Source organism: Macrobrachium nipponense, chromosome 4, assembly GCF_015104395.2.
Source record: "Macrobrachium nipponense isolate FS-2020 chromosome 4, ASM1510439v2, whole genome shotgun sequence".
Taxonomy (NCBI): domain Eukaryota; kingdom Metazoa; phylum Arthropoda; class Malacostraca; order Decapoda; family Palaemonidae; genus Macrobrachium; species Macrobrachium nipponense.
In genome coordinates, this window is record NC_061100.1 from 136,839,358 (window position 1) to 136,855,566 (window position 16,209).

General features: G+C 41.7%; 1 protein-coding gene across 4 annotated transcripts in view; it reads left to right on the forward strand.

Annotated features, from left to right (window-relative positions):
- The window catches only part of LOC135211214 (serine/threonine-protein phosphatase 2A regulatory subunit B'' subunit gamma-like), a 35,093-nt gene extending 18,916 nt beyond the window's left edge, over window positions 1–16,177 (forward strand). For 2 of the 4 annotated variants that reach the window (XM_064244450.1, XM_064244449.1), the window contains exon 2: window positions 919–3,124. In XM_064244450.1, the coding sequence (XP_064100520.1) occupies window positions 972–2,324 (1,353 nt within the window). In that variant the 5' untranslated portion in view covers window positions 919–971 and the 3' untranslated portion in view covers window positions 2,325–3,124. Of the gene's footprint in view, window positions 1–918; window positions 3,125–5,323; window positions 5,430–5,605; window positions 5,772–15,075 lie in introns of those variants that run through there. The other 2 variants (XM_064244451.1, XM_064244452.1) reach the window with 2 other exon arrangements.
- Window positions 16,178–16,209: the final 32 nt, after the last annotated feature.

Genomic DNA, 16,209 nt, shown 5'->3' on the forward strand with positions numbered 1-16,209 from the left:
CATTTTTTTTACAATTAAGTTTTTTGGTTTCATTTTAAGTAAAGAAAGTACAGTTTTACTTTTGTTTAAAGTAAAGAAAATACTGTTTTAGTCTGTGTCTACTGTACCTGCGTCCCTTCCTTCCTCCCTCCTTCACCGCCATTCACCTCCATTAGCCGCACTCATCTGTCTCCAAGGTAAGAATACAGGATTACATAACACTTTTCTTTTATTTAATATATTTTATTATGCATTGGTAAAGTATACATGTGTATTTCTTAAATAAAAACTTATTTTTTTGTAATTTAGGGTGGTTTGGGGATGTTTCACACGGCTGGAACGGATTAAATCTATTTCAGTTATTTTAAATTGGAGAAATTTGTTTGATATACGAGTGGTTTGACTTACCAGCTTGGTTACAGAATGAATTAAATTCGTATCTCAGTGTAATACTGTACCAGTTTTTTTGTAATATGTAGTATTATCACAAAAAGTGTACTTATTCATGAAATTGACATGAAAATACATTAATTTGTTGATATTTCCCATAGAAAAATACCACGAATGCGCGAATTTCCCGTGAATAATGGGTAGATATGGTCCATAGAGAAATCGGCAAATAGAGTCTGCGAATCATGAGAACTGAATACAGGGTGTCCACTGTACATGATCAGATCCCTCCATCCTCCCCTATGACAGACATAAGCTAAACAGAATGAGCTTGTCTGCTGTGTTGTTCCAAACCCTCTTGCTTGGGGACAATACTGGTTTCACCTACACAATACTGGTGTTGTTACCCCGAAATTTGAATCTAAACGGCTGCAAATAAATGGAACTAAGCTATGTAATTGCTTGGTATGTATAAAATTTTATTTTATTATAAAATATCATGTTTCTACAGAGTACACTATAAAGTTAAAACAATTTCCTTTATTACAGAAGTAATGGAGTAGTAGTGTTGGAATCCATGGAACATAATAGACTTCATTGAAATGGATCTGAAATTGCTACTGCAAGATCACTTGAAGAAACAAGATGCCAAGGGAGGAGCGTTGGATGTTGGTGAAGATAAGGACACAGATGCTTTATTTGAGAAATATTATTCTGAATGGAAAGGGACTAGCAAGGAGCAAAAAGAATATAAGTTCTTGACCATTCCAAGGTTTTATCACAAACTCCCTCCAGATGATGACCAGCTTCTGCTGAAATTACGAGAAGAATCACGGGCTATATTTCTTCAAAGGAGAAGTAGGGAGTTACTTGACAATGAAGAACTGAAAAACTTATGGATCCTTTTGGATAAGAACCAATCTGCTCCAAATCATGGTGGAGAAGAGCAACTGATTAATTATGAGGACTTCTTAAAAGTTGGAGAACAAGCAGGGCCCAAATGTAAACAGTACTTCCAACCCTCTACATTTTGTAAATTATTGCAGAATGACCCTTATGGACGTATTTCCATTATAAATTTTTTTAATTATGTTATGCGAAAGGTTTGGTTACATCAGACTCGGATTGGTTTGTCATTGTATGATGTCACAGGCCAGGGATTCCTAAGAGAATCAGATTTAGAAAATTACATTCTTGAACTTATTCCAACTTTACCTCAGTTGGATGGCCTAGAGAAATCATTCCACAACTTTTATGTTTGTACAGCAGTTCGTAAGTTTTTCTTCTTTTTAGATCCAATGCGCACTGGGCAGATAAGGATTCAAGATATTCTTGCTTGTAGCTTTCTTGATGATCTCCTTGAACTTCGTGATGATGAACTACCCAAAGACCAACAGCAGAATAATTGGTTTTCAGCTCCGTCTGCATTAAGGGTGTATGGTGTCTATCTTAACCTTGATAAAGATCATAATGGTATGTTGTCAAAACAAGAACTGTCCCGCTATGGCATGGGGACCCTGACCCCAGTATTCATTGACCGTGTTTTTCAAGAGTGCCTTACTTATGAGGGTGAAATGGATTATAAGACCTATCTTGATTTTGTGTTGGCTCTTGAAAATCAAAAGGACCCACAGGCATTACACTATTTCTTTAAGATTCTGGATATTGATGGAAGAGGGTACCTTAATGTCTTCACCCTCAATTATTTTTTTAGATCAATTCAGGATCAAATGAGGCAGCATAATCAAGAGCCTGTAAGCTTTGAAGATGTCAAGGATGAGATTTTTGATATGGTTAAACCAGTGGATCCATACAGGATTACTTTGCAGGATCTAATAAACTGCGGTCAGGGTGATGTTGTGACGAGCATACTTATAGATCTCAATGGTTTTTGGACTTATGAAAATAGAGAAGTTTTGGTAACAGACTCTAATGAAGAACCTTCACAAGTTTGAAGAAAATTATTTATGTTTATAGATGGACTTGTAGTTTTTTACTCTTTTACCTTAGAAACTCCTAACTGTACATATTGATGAAAAAACCCTGGATTATTTGCACTGTAAAGAAAAACATTTATAACACATGTCTGAATAGACATCGACAAGGATTTCAGTATAGCGCTTCACTGTTAGCCATTGCAACAAATTGTTATGCAGTTGAAGTGTTCTTAGTTTATATAATAACTCATATATAAAGCTTGATCAGAAATGTATTTGCAATCTATTTTTTCAATCCTTTATGAACCCTGTTGTGTCTGTAGGAGGGAGGGAGGGAACTGATTTTCTATGTTCATGGTTGAAAGGTTAAATTTGCAAGCTAAATGCATAAGGTAAATTGAATGGTCATTCATTTTTCTCAGGTTATGTTTTCTTGCCTGTTCATCACTCTGCTTTTCTTATGTAAATTGGGGTGGTAAAATGTTGAAGTGCTTTGTAATGTTTAGTCTTTATCCACTTTATGATACAGTATATTATTTAATTTCAATAGAATAGATGTGTAGATTAGTGATTTTCTTATTTTAAAACATAACAAGGGCCATTCACGTCTATTGTAACAAATATTTTGTTTTTTTCTATATATATAGTAGTGTTGGATTTTTTTTATGTTAGTAGTACTTACTGTACTTAATGATTGGCCAAGATTATGAAAAATTTTATTTTCAGGGAATTGTGCCCAGTGACCAGTATTGGATACAAATCACTGAAAAAATCCTCTATATTTATAAAGCTGTACTCATTAAATATAGCCCCAGTAATTGTATTATTCTTTTTTCAATAGTAAACCATTTGAGCATTTCATGTGTGAGATTTTTAGTGTTGGTCGTGTGCAATCTTAAATAGATAAATCATTACTTTTGTGAGCAGGTTAGGTATAGTACTCAAACAGGAGCAACATGCAATAGTTGTATATTCACGTAATCTAATACAACATGATGGGCAGCAATGCACCTGACAACGTTGATGCCACGCTCACTCAAGCAAGACTGCCACAGACTCAACTTCTCCTGCCTTAAACACATTTTGGCAGGAATATAAGTAACTTTTATATGCAATATATGGAAACATCCTACAACTATGCTATTTTTTTCAACCTTTGTTGGGTAGTAAATCAAGCCATTGCCATGCATAGTTTTACACATTTAGTAAAAATATAAAAAAAAATCTGCTGCCTGTGGTAAACAAATATTCCTGGCAGTTTATTTGGCATTTTTTACGCTCCTATACTGTACGAAACTGCGCAGTGTTTTGTGTCCATTCAGTGAGTGAAGGATAAGGAAAGGAAACGGTACAAGGGCATAGATATTCTTAGTTGAACTTTATAAAGAGGTATTGAAGCATTCAGTAGATTGTGAATGGCAAAAAGTTCATGATATGCAAAATATTTTGATTTCTTACTACACAGGTTTGAGAATTCTAGCAAATCTTTGGATGGGAAGTGAGTTCTTAACCTAATATTGCCAGAGCCTTTACAGTTGAACTTTCCCCTGTACATAATCTATTTTTAAAATTGGTGAAAATGAATCTCCACTTATTCCAGAATTGTTATAATGAAACTAGAAAGATTGTTACAATTTCTCCAACCAACAGTTCAGATGTTAATAGGTTAGGATACATCACTATAGTTTATGACTTGCAGTATACGTATTAGGTTAGGTTGTCATCTGGTCTGGTGTGATCAGGCATTGTAGAATGGGTTAGGATAGGATGTATGTGTCCATGTATTTCAGTAGTTTCCCCCCCCCATCCTTAAAAACCCAGTTTTCTCATTCAGGTCCCCCATAATTATTAGGTGTAAGGATAGGTTTGTGGTAGGTAAAATGGCAAGTATTATTTGAAAAAGTGGTTTTGCACCCAAAACAATTAGGAAGTAATATATTGGTAGAGGAAAACCATCCTCAAAATTATTAACAACTGTTGGCATAGTTTTATCATGTGCAATTTATAATTATAACATATTAATTGAGGAATATTGGATAGTCTTGGTAACACATGTAAGGGTAATATACTATGCCTGATATTATGCGACAAATGCTTTTTTCACCCTCACTGATTTCTTATTACACACATTTTTACTGTTACCTTTGCAGCTTATGGTGCAAATGTTAAGGCAAAGAAATTTTTTTCATATGTTGTAGCATTTCATAAATTGAAGAAACATTCTTGTTTACACCTTGGCAAACTCCATATGTAACTGTTAGTCTATTTCACTCATCAACAATTTTTGTTCTCACAGGATACATAAAATGCCTTGTGTTTGGCTTAGAGGCCATGGCATTGAATGCAAATACTAGTGAGAATGCATGTAGGAAATGGGCAAGTGTGAGTTTAGCAACAAATGGAGACAAGTACAGGATACTGTCTAATATTAGGCTTGGCATGGTCCTACCTATTTTATAGTCGGCCTTTACTCACTTGTTGGGCTAATGGAAACATGAAATGTTCTCTCAACTTCTGGAATTTTCACATTTTTGGGGGGGAATTTTCACATTTTTTGGGGGGGTAACCCTGGTAAAAATTGGCATGTCAAAATTAATTATGTAATGTAAAGTAAGTAAAGCTATCATTTGACAGTACCTGTTCTGTTACCCTTGTGTTATTTATTCAAGCTGGCAGTGGTGTATTTATTATGTTTGTCAGTATTTATTCAAGGTGACAGAGGGTGATGGTGTTACTTTCATTGTGCACTAGTTCATGATTGCATAAATAGTCTTCAAGTCTGTATCCTTTTTCATAATACGTACCGTACATAAAATGTGCTTTGGGTTCCATCTTGGTTAAATACAGATATATGTCCACTTGCAAGAAATACAAGACTTGCGTAGTGAGGAGCCAAATAAGGTAGCCTTTATTTGGGAATTCTTGATTGGGCTCTTTCAAAAACTGAATGAAGGGCTTTAGTTTCTTTTCTGTGAAGCAAGGCATACGTTTTTCTTAATTCAGTCCCTGGTTTACAGAGGGGTTCTGTTCCAGTCAGAAAAGCCATAAAGAGAGAGAGAGAGAGAGAGAGAGAGACACTTATGTAAGCCTTGGGAAAGAAATACATTTTCAAGTTCTGCCCTGGTAATAAACCACTGTACTGTATTTGCTGTCATTCTGTAATGTCATAGTCATGCATATATTTAAGACAAGAAGAGGTATTGTTATACAAAGAGGAATTACCTTTGATGACTGAACCATTGCAATGTCAGTAGTGTAATGGGCTTTTAATTCTATAAAATTGATTTGCTTCCTGACAGACTTAAGATGAGTAATTACAAGGAGGCACCTGATCCAGTATTTGTCTTTCGTGGTGCTAGATCTCCTGTTATGTCTGTAACTTTTCTCAAAAGTACTGAAGATGGCATAATTCATTATCTTGCTGCAGGAACTCAAGAAGGTCAAGTTCTAGTGTGGGACCTTAAGGTGAGTGTCATTGACAATTGTGTTGAAGAATTAGTTTCATATTCTGTCTCGTATTTGATGATGAACTTGTAGTTTAAGAAATATGAAGACATTTTATATAACCTTTTTGCTCAATTTGATATTGTATGACAAAACTTTCTTAGCCTCTCTTATTTATGGTTGGTAAAAGCATTCATAAATTTGTGATTAATGTATGAAGATTATCTTAGTCTTGGCTGTGCTTAAGGAAAGATTTTCATGTTATTACAACATAGACTATTTTACTCAGTATACTTTATGTTAATGGTCAACAGAGTAAGTCTCAATTGATTGCTGGAATAAATGAAGTGCTAATGAAAGATAGATTTGATATTCCTCGCAAGTAGAGACAACCTGTCTCTGGGTACAATTTTATTACACAATAGTGTTTTGAGTAAAGGATATAGTGCTGTGTACCATCCTTTTATTTCATTTATCTCTTTTTACTTCTGCTTGTATTATGGGTTTGTTGCTTATACTATATTTATCAGCATTATCATAATAGTGAGTGTTGAAGTAAAAGGAGTATTACTCGGCCAGTTTGTTAGCCTTTTCTGATATCTAATTCAAAATAATATTGTCTATATCTTTATGGGATGTAAGATGTTTGTTTGTGGTACACGCTTCCTTGTTTGGTTTTCTGACTGTTGATGTTGCCTTTTCTCATTGTTTCTTGAAACATCATATTTGTAAATAGTATTCTAGTGTGATTTTTTTCCTGTTTAACAGTGCATTTTCTGTGTATTTTCAAAAGCCATGGCACGAAGTTATTGCTTGGATTTGACGCTACATTTGCTTTGTTTATAGGTTAACTCAACAGGGATATTTTTTTTTAAAGTTTAGGTGGACTTGTACCACAAGGATAGGTTGCCAGGTCTAAGGACCCAACACTATTCTGTTTCAAACTGAAATTGTTTTTGTTAGGCTTGTTGACTTGAGGGCATTTGGTCCAGGCTTTGCAAGCTATGATCATGACAGCTTCATTCACTGGTCAAGTAAATATGAATTTTACAAGCAATTGATTGTACAAGAACTAAAGTTAATGATCTTGCAGATGATGAAAGGAACAACACCAATTATGTCCTCCCACCAGAGATTGTCCACATCTGCTAAGGCAGGCATACTTGAAAGTCCCTGGTTCTATCTTGGATGAATTCAATACAGTTTGTGGGGAACTGGTTACTATTGAAAAATATTTACCATACATAAGACTGACCAGCTTGTTTTATCAATTTAGGAAGCAGTAGAATGTTTTACTGTTGTAAATGACTCTCAAATAACAATAATCAGATATTTCATGTGATGGTAATTTTTTTTGAAAGGTAAGGTTTACTTGATTTTCTCTTCCTTTATGGATCTTTCAATCCATAAAAACTTAGTTGTTCATACGCGAAGAAACCCTCGGTCTTAATAATAGGATAATTTCTAGCGCCTAGCTGGATCCGGTAAAAAAGCAGATGAAACCAAGGAATCTTGTGGTATCTGGCAATGCATGCGTAGATCGGGTGAAGAGTGGTCAAACGTCGATCATCTACTCCAGTCTTTTTCTTTACCGCCTGGACGAGAGTTGGGTTTTTCCTCTCTTGGCCTTTTTCCTGGTTTTTGCCCATTTCGTTCCTTTAGTGTGTGTGTGTTTTTACCTAATAGTATGGCTTCTTCTGCTCCTTCTCGACATCAGTGTTGGTGCCCCGGAATTCCTGGATTCCCGTGTTCTCGTTTCTTGGCTTCGTCAGCGACGGACCCTCACATCATTTGCAGTAGGTGTTGTTCCAATTTTTGTACGATTATGAATCCTTGTACAGAGCAGTGGAGGAAGTTTTATGGTAAGAGGGGACATCAGAGAGTCTCTACTCTTCCTTCTTGGGAGGGCTTTGCTCCTATTCCCGATGTTTTGTCTTCCGCAGTTGTCAACCCCCATAGTAACGTTGTCCCTGCTTCTCCTTCCTTTTCTTCCATTGATTCGTCGATGGAAGTATCGGAAGGTCACCAGGGTAATATTTGTAATGTAGTCCCCTCTTCCTCGGGAGTTTTTTCGGTTCCCGAGAAGGGTGAGGTTTTTTCATCATTCTCTTTCTTCCAGAGTCGGAGGCGTCCAAAATGGCGGCGATTTGGAAGACGCTTGGGCTAGGGGATACCCTGTCTTTGGGGGGGTTGCTAGCGCATTTTGTGGAGGCTCGCACCCCCCTCCCCAGTCCAGCCAGGCCACCCCACCCTTCCGGCCTCATTTCAACGGGTGGGAGCAGTCGGCCATCTTGTATTGCTCCGCCGGTGTCTGCCGCCGCCTTATCTCGGAGTGATGCTGTGGCGTCAGCCCAGTTGTTGTCGTCACAGGGCCCATCTTTGTGTATTCCTCTGCCAGTGGCATCTCTTTTCCTCTCGCTCAGAGGGGAAGTCGTGACGTCACTCTCATTGATGAGGTTTCTCCCAGTCGCCTCCTCTGAGCCGCCTCTCTTAGCTGTGACGTCATCTCTGCCGCCCAGTTCGAAATCCTTGTCTTCGGAGCCTTCTCTGGCCCATCAGTCCGAGATCATATGCCAGGCAATGCTTCAGAGGCTGGACTCTGTTTCAGATGTGAAGTTGGCTGCCTTATCGGAAGGGAGGACTGGTAGGAAACGTGTTGCTTCGTCCCCGCCTTCCGAGAAGAGTGCGCTTAAGAAGCTAGTGCTGTCTTCCTCTCCCTCTATCCCCTCTACGCCTCGTCGGCGTATTAAGCGTTGGAAGGCTAAGGACTTTGCCCTTCCTTCGCCGCCGAGGGAGGAACAGCACGGACGTGTTCCCGAGAGTACTGTGGTTTTGGGCAGTGTTAGTGATGTGAGTTCTGCAGGGGTTGTTTCGCCGCCGAATCTCGTACGTGCGTCCACCCCACCCCGTCCTTGCACATCACGAGCGTGTTGCAACCTCCCCCGTCTGTGCACGTGATGGTAGTGCTCCTTCTTCTCCCAGGCCTATTCGTCGCCGTAAGGATCTGAAGGCGCCTGTCAAGAGGTCGAAGGTAGCACGGGGGTGGTGCAGCTGGAGTGTTTGCTTGCTTCCAAGTCTCCCACTATAAGGGATTCACTGTTAATCTCAAGTGCTCGAGTTTCCCCCTTATCTCACGTACGTACGGCCGCCACGCCTGTGTCTGTTCATGGACATCTGGAGTCACCTGTTGAGGTAAGCAATGTGCCTAATGTTACAGTGGGTCCGTCTCGGAGGCTAGCGCTCGGACCCAGCCCGGATAGGCTAGTAGGGGTTTCAGACTGTTTGCCTACTAACCCTTCTGTGAATTTTGGTAAAGAAAACACGTTAAGAGGAGCCTACACATCCTTCTCGTCGTCTGTCGCCGGTGCCAGAGCAGGAAGAAGGGGACACGCAGGAGTTTCTGTCTTCCTTTTCGGAGGTTGTTGATATCATTTGTCGGTTCAACAATTTGGAAAGTAGGACTCAGGCTTGTCATCTTACACTCCTTCTTGCTTGGAAGCCTTGGTGGGAGCTGCTCAGGACCCCAAATCATCTCTCCAGCTGCCGTTGTCAGGGCACGTTCAGTCGGTCTTGCAGAAGGTTAACGCCTCTGTTTCTGACCGGGACGGTTCATTTCGCTTTAGAGGCTCTACCAAACTCCTACCCCCACCTCTCACAAGACATAAGAAGTACTATGCTACGAGCTCTGCGTTTTTGTTGTCACGCCACCTTTACCCAGACGTCATTCGCCTGAAGCCAGGTATGACTTTGGAACAGGTGAGGTCAGTGGCTCCGTCCTTATCTCCGCAAGACGCCTTAGCTTGTGAATCTACGGTGGCCTCCATGTTGCAGACGGTTTCTTGGCTGGACCTCTGGTCTGTAGTGATTGCCAAGATAGCTTCTGACAGGTCCCCTGATGGGTTGGTGAGTGCCGCCTCGCTTGCCAGTCTTTTGCAATCCGGGGACAAGGCGTTTTCTTATTTAGCTCACCTCAGTGCCAATTTATGGGCTAATCTTCTTCTGGTTAGGAGGGACGCGCCTTTGTCTAGGATGGAGAGGTCGCTCGATACAGTCTTTGCTGGCCTTGAGGAACGGTGATCTGTTAGAATCGCAGTTTTTGTTTCCATGGACCGAACTCGACAATGCGATAGCCCGACGTCGGGCTGACATGAAGGACCGGCTGGTGCACCAAGCCGTGTCTAAATCAGAGCCCGCCCTCGGAGACGTTTGGCCCCCCCTCCTCCCCCAGTCCAGCAGCAATCGAGGAGATCGTCGCCTGGTAGGTTATCGAGGACCTTGAGTTTGGCAGGGCCTTCCTGTTCGACACAACCCAAGTCTCAGGATCAACGCCCCTTTTGCTCTCGTTCCTTTAAACCAAGAAGAGGCCCTAGGGGCAGAGGTCTAGGGGGCCGTCGGTAGGTTGGGCGCCTCTCCCTCTCCTGCGCCACGGGTGGGGGGGTGCCTGGCTGGCCATTTGGCCAAGTGGCAGTGTTACGGGGCGGAGAAGTGGGTGGTAGATGTCCTTCGGGTGGGATACCTGTTGCCATTCGACTTCTCTCCTCCTCTGTCGGACAAGCCGCAGCTCAGGAAGACGTATCCGCCAGATTCTCTGAAGTTCTTGGCTCTTCAGGAGGAAGTGCAGAAAATGCTGGACAAGGATGCGATAGAGGAAGTAGTGCGTCCGTCCTCAGGTTTTTACAGTCACATCTTGGTGCCCAAGGCGTCGGGAGAATGGAGGCCTGTGATCAACTTATCCACCTTGAATCGCTTCATCAGGAAGACACGTTTCAAGATGGAGACCCCGCGCTCGGTGTTAGCAGCTGTGAGGGAAGGCGACTTCATGCTGTTGATAGACTTGAAGGACGCATACTTCCAAATCCCTGTTCATCCCACATCCAGGAAGTTCCTTCACTTCTCTCTGGCGGACAAGATCTTCAAGTTCAAAGTCTTGTGCTTCAGGTTGACCACAGCCCCTCAAGTGTTCACAAGGGTCTTCTCTCTCGTGTCAAGTTGGGCCCAGGCTCAGGGGATCCGTTTGCTTAGGTACCTCGACGATTGGTTGGTCTTGGCAGTTTCCAGGGAAAAGCTGCTGCAAGACAGGGATCGTCTCTTCGGTTCTGTTTGGACCTGGGCATATTGGTCAACCAGGAAAAGTCGAACTTTGTACCCACTCAAAGGATTCTCTACCTGGGCATGGTCATCGATACGACAATAGCGAGAGTTTTCCCGTCGGATCAGAGATTGGAGAAGTTGCGGGCTGTGGCGCGCAACTTCCTCTCAAAGTCGCATCAATCAGCTCATCAGTGGCAGGTTCTTCTGGGAGTGCTATCTTCCCTGGAGAAGCTGGTCCCTCATGGGCGTCTTCATCTTTGGTCTCTGCAATGGAGACGGGGAATTCTGGTCTCCGGCGGGGGACTCTCCTCTGTTTATGGTCCCACTGTCTTTGAAAGTGAGAGAAGACCTTCGTTGGTGGTTGGACGACCAGAATCTATTGAAGGGCGTCCTTCTGCGTTTTCTCCCTCTGGACTTCCTTCTGTTCTCGGACGCCTCCCTCGCAGATTGGGACGCGCACTTAGGCGGCCTCATCGCTTCAGGCGCTTGGGGTTTAGAGGACAAGCAGCAGCATATCAACGTCTTGGAGTTGAAGGCGGCTTTCCTGGGTCTGAAGGAGTTTCGGGGGATGGTAGAGGGTCACTCTGTCGTTCTCATGTCGGACAACACCATGATGGTAGCCTATGTGAACAAACAGGGAGGCCTAGTTTCTCAGCAACTTCATGCCTTGACCATTGAGCTTCACCAGTGGGCAATCAGCAATTCGGTAGAGCTCTCAGCCAAGTATATCCCAGGGAAGCGGAACGTGGTTGCAGACAAACTCAGTCGCCGGGATTCAGATCTTAGGCACAGAGTGGTCCCTTCATCAAGTGGTGGCGGACGGGCTTTTCCAGATTTGGGGGAGACCCATGCTGGACCTTTTCACGACACGTTACAACAGGAAGCTGGAGGCGTTCTGTTCAGTGGTTCCAGATCCCTTGGCATTGGCAGAAGACCCATTCCAACATCCCTGGGACAACCTGGAGGTGTATGCCTTCCCTCCGTTTTGTTTGATCCGTCAGGTTCTGAACAGGCTGTTGGGTTCACAGGGTCTCAGAATGACTCTGGTGGCCCCTCTGTGGCCTCAGGCGTAATGGTTTCCAGATCTGCTATTGTTGTTGTCGGAGATCCGAGGGAGATTCCGCCTTGGCGGCATCTCCTGTGTCAGCCCCATGCAGAAAGGTTCCACCAGTCAGTAGAATCCCTCTCTCTTCACGGTTGGAGGCTATCAACTATCACCTCCGAGAGAGAGGCTTTTCTCAGAAGTCAGCTGGGCACATGTCTAGCAGTCTTAGGAAGTCAACCTCCGCAGTTTACCAATGCAAATGGGCGATCTACTGTGATTGGTGTTGTAAACGGGGTTTTTCTCCACTTGCGACCTCTATTCAGCGAATAGCAGACTTTTTAACCTTCCTCAGAGACAAGAAACGTTTGTCCGTGTCTGCTATTAGAGGCTACAGGGCGGCTCTGAGTTTGGTGTTACGCCTGAAGGGTATCGACATCTCTTCCTGGGAACTTTCCCTGCTAGTTAAAGGGTTTGAGCAGTCGTCTTCTCCTAGAGAGCTCAAGTCCCCAACGTGGGATGTTTCCTTGGCGCTTAAGAGCTTGACTAAGCGTCCACATGAGCCATTGTGCCGCTCATCTGATAGGAACCTGACGCTCAAGACAGTTTTCCTTTTGGCTTTGGTGAAGCACACCAGGGGTTGGAAGTCAGTGTCCTTCGAATCTGTTCCGGAATTCGTGGCCAAGACCCAAAATCCCTCGGTGCATGATGACAGGTTCGCTTCGTTTTCCTTTCCATCACTGACTGACTTTGTGGGTGGTGATGCTCAAGAGCTTTTGTTGCGCCCTGTCCGGGCCCTGAGTTACAATCTTAAAAGGACTCGGCACCTTAGACCAGGCTGCCGCAGACTTTTTGTCAGTACAGGCCGTACAAAGAAAGAGGTGTCTAAGAATAATATCTCTTTTTGGATATGGGAAGCCATTAGACAGGTATACTTGACTCTTGATGATTCCATCACCACGTCTGTGCAGGCTAAAGCACATGACGTTAGGGGTATTGGTCCCTCTCTGGCTTTCAAAAAGAACTTGGCTGTACATAGAGTGCTGAGCGCTGGTACTTGGTTACGCCAGTCCACTTTTACCTCCTTCTATCTTAAGGATGTTGCCCACAGATCTATTTTCACTTTTTCCCTGGGTCCTGTGATGGCTGCCCAACAGGTTGTGTAACTCATAGTTGCCCTTAACGGGGCACCTTTGTAGCTACCTAAGATGATTGTGTGGATGAGAGAATGAGTGAGTTGGCTGGCCTCCTTCTTTCTCTTGTACCTTTCCTTCTTCCTTCAGGCGGTTTAAGGAACTGACACGTCATTTGCTGGACTGGTCTGATACAGGTGAGTGAGGTAGTCATACTGGTAGTGTGGTCGTGCAACATACAATTTCTTACCCACTATTTAGTAGCATGGGCTCCGCTCCTGGGAAAGGAGGAGTCAGGAGTACTACAAACCCTAGTGCCCTGGTTTGTTTTTAGACAGTCAAAGTTTCTCTTTGGTTCCCTATACTGTACATTGGTTATCCCATATATCATTGTATGTACGTCACTCAGGTTCTGAGTGGTTAGATTTGAGTGTATCTAGCTTCTCCACGGGCTTCAGTCCCTCTCTAAGAACTATTTCTTTTGAGAGCTGAACTGGCAGGTAGGCCCCCAGCCGGTCTAGGATGTCTTATACCTCCCTCCCAAGTATGAGTCTATCCTATTGTTAAGACTGAGGGTTTGTTTGCATATGAACAAATGACAAATTTTCTAAGACAATTTGTATTTTTCATAGCTACAAACCTGAGGTCTTAACGTTATACTGCCTGCCTCTAGCCGCCCCTCTTTTTGTTAAATCGTCCTGAGTTGGGAAAGACAGCAGTAGATGATTGGCGTTTGACCACTCTTCACCTGATCTACGCATGCGTTGCCAGATACCACCAGATTCCTTGCTTTCATCTGCTTTTTTACCGGATCCAGCTAGGTGCTAGAAATGATCCTATTGTTAAGACCTCAGGTTTGTAGCTATGAAAAATACAAATTGTCATAGAAAATTTGTCATATTAAGATTACAGTAGGATATTCATAATCCAGTTTTTTTTATTAACTTGTAATTAAAATATTTTCACTTTTAGGGTCAGAAGTGTCAAGCTAAATAGTGTTTGTGTGATATTCCTGGTACTATTTGTCATTCCCAGACTCTGAATCCCTTGGTGTACTGGAGGGCCTATGGACAGCAATGAGAACCAGCTTAAATGCTCCTTAGATTTTTGCTGCTGTTGCAACTGAATCTAAATTAGTTAGGCACTTTAATTTCTTCATCTTTTTTTCTCTGTTTATACTACAGGTAATGAAATTCTTTTGCTTTTTTACCCAAGTCAAGTCTAAGTTGAACTGATCAAGAAAGGTCTATTTTCCAGACATACTGCTTGATTGTAAGAAAGGATAATTTAAGATAATGCAACAATAAAAAAAACATTGCAGATTTACACTAGAATACTGAATCATGAAATTGAGATTATGAAGTCAACCACTGTGGCACTTTCAGCCATTCAGCATTAAGATGGTGAAGAGAGGTAGTTGAGAGTGGTTTGACAGCATGATAAAGAGATTGAAAGTAAAGGTGAAGTGCAGGGATCTAAAGGTGAAGCTGGGAGAAACTCCCAGAGTTGTCCCAAGAAGTAATAGTTAAGGAGAAAATAGAAAGGAAACCGGAATGGAGGTAAAGTCAAAGTCACTGGCTAAAATGTGAGCATAGCCAAGGGTCCTTAGGGATGCTAAAAACCTTCGGTAATACTTTGTGCATCGTGTGAGGTGCATATACAATACTAACCAATCATCCCCATGGAGTTAATATTATTCATGGTATCTGTTCCTTGAAACTCATAGGGACCCTGAGTGGAAAAGTTCGCACTGTGAGAGTTTTGTCTCTTTCTACCTGATAAGATGCAATTTACAGACTATTTTTTCACTTAATAGAACTTTAAATATAAATATTTTATTGCTGGATCTTTTTCATTCTTTAATGCTCTTCTTCCATGCATTACTTCCTTCTGTAGGGAGTTTTTATCCTGCCTTTTATGTTGCCTATCTTTTGATTGCAAATGATCTCAACTTGTAAGAAGAAACAAGTTTGGTTTATGTATTAATCTTATCTTTTTGGAAAACATGAATATACCATGTAAATCCATATATGTATATAATTTATTACTAACATTGCAGACAAAATGCTTGTTTAGAGAATGGATTGCTCATCCTGGATGCTCAGTTATGTGGATGTGCTCCAGGCAAGCTTGTGAAATATGGACGCTTGGGAGGCACAGCAGTGTAAAATGCTGGAATATCTCTCAGCCTACATCTACAACTGTCAAGCAGTATTCACTGTGCAATTATCTTGGGTTCAGTCAATGTGACATTTTCAATGGCGATGACATGTTATTAGCCATTCCTGGTCCAAGTGAGGATAGTGTTACTGTATTTGACATTGAAAGAGATTCAAAAGTGTGCATCCTCACCATTGATGACTCTCAAAAAAGGGGAAATGTAATGCAGATAAAATGGACCTGTATATTTGAAAAGGTGGTCCTAATTATCATGTATGAAAGTGGTCACATCTCCCTCTGGGATTACAAAACCTCATCTGTTATTAGTGAAGTTCAGTGCAGTGAGACTCCACTATGTTTGTCAGTAAACACCATATCTAATATCATACTGGTTGGTTCTGCAATTGAGAAATTGTTCACCTTTTCTATAAGTACTAATTGGCAAATAATTGCAGATAAAGAAGTTTGCATTACAAACCCAGGAACAGCATGTTGTGTAGCACGCCCTGATGGGAAAATATTTGTTTCTGGTGGGTGGGACTTTCGTGTTCGTGTGTATTCAAGTAAGAAAATGAAACCTCTTGCTGTTTTGTTGTACCACAAGAAAACAGTAGAGTGCCTTGCCTATGCATCTGGTTATGTTAAAGAATTTGATAGCCAGTTTCTGCTTGCTGCAGGTTCTTCAGATATGAGCATATCATTATGGAAGTTGTTTGAGTGAAAGTAAAATATTGTCTATTCAAAATACTGTAGAAATTCAAAACCAAAATATTACATGATTAAATTTTGATTAATTTTCATATTGAAAAAATATTTACATTTTATTTTACTCAACACTAGAGTACTTTCAGGCCATATCTATGGCCCTTTTTCAAGAGATGTGTAGTAGGTTGTCAGCCTGGGTCAAGGCCCAGCAGTCTTTTATATTTTTAAGTTGCACCATCCCTTTGTTATACCGATATGATAGTCGTAGTTTACAAAATTAAATTTTTTTGTTTTGATGTGTGCTATTTCATCCTTGCAAATTGTTTTG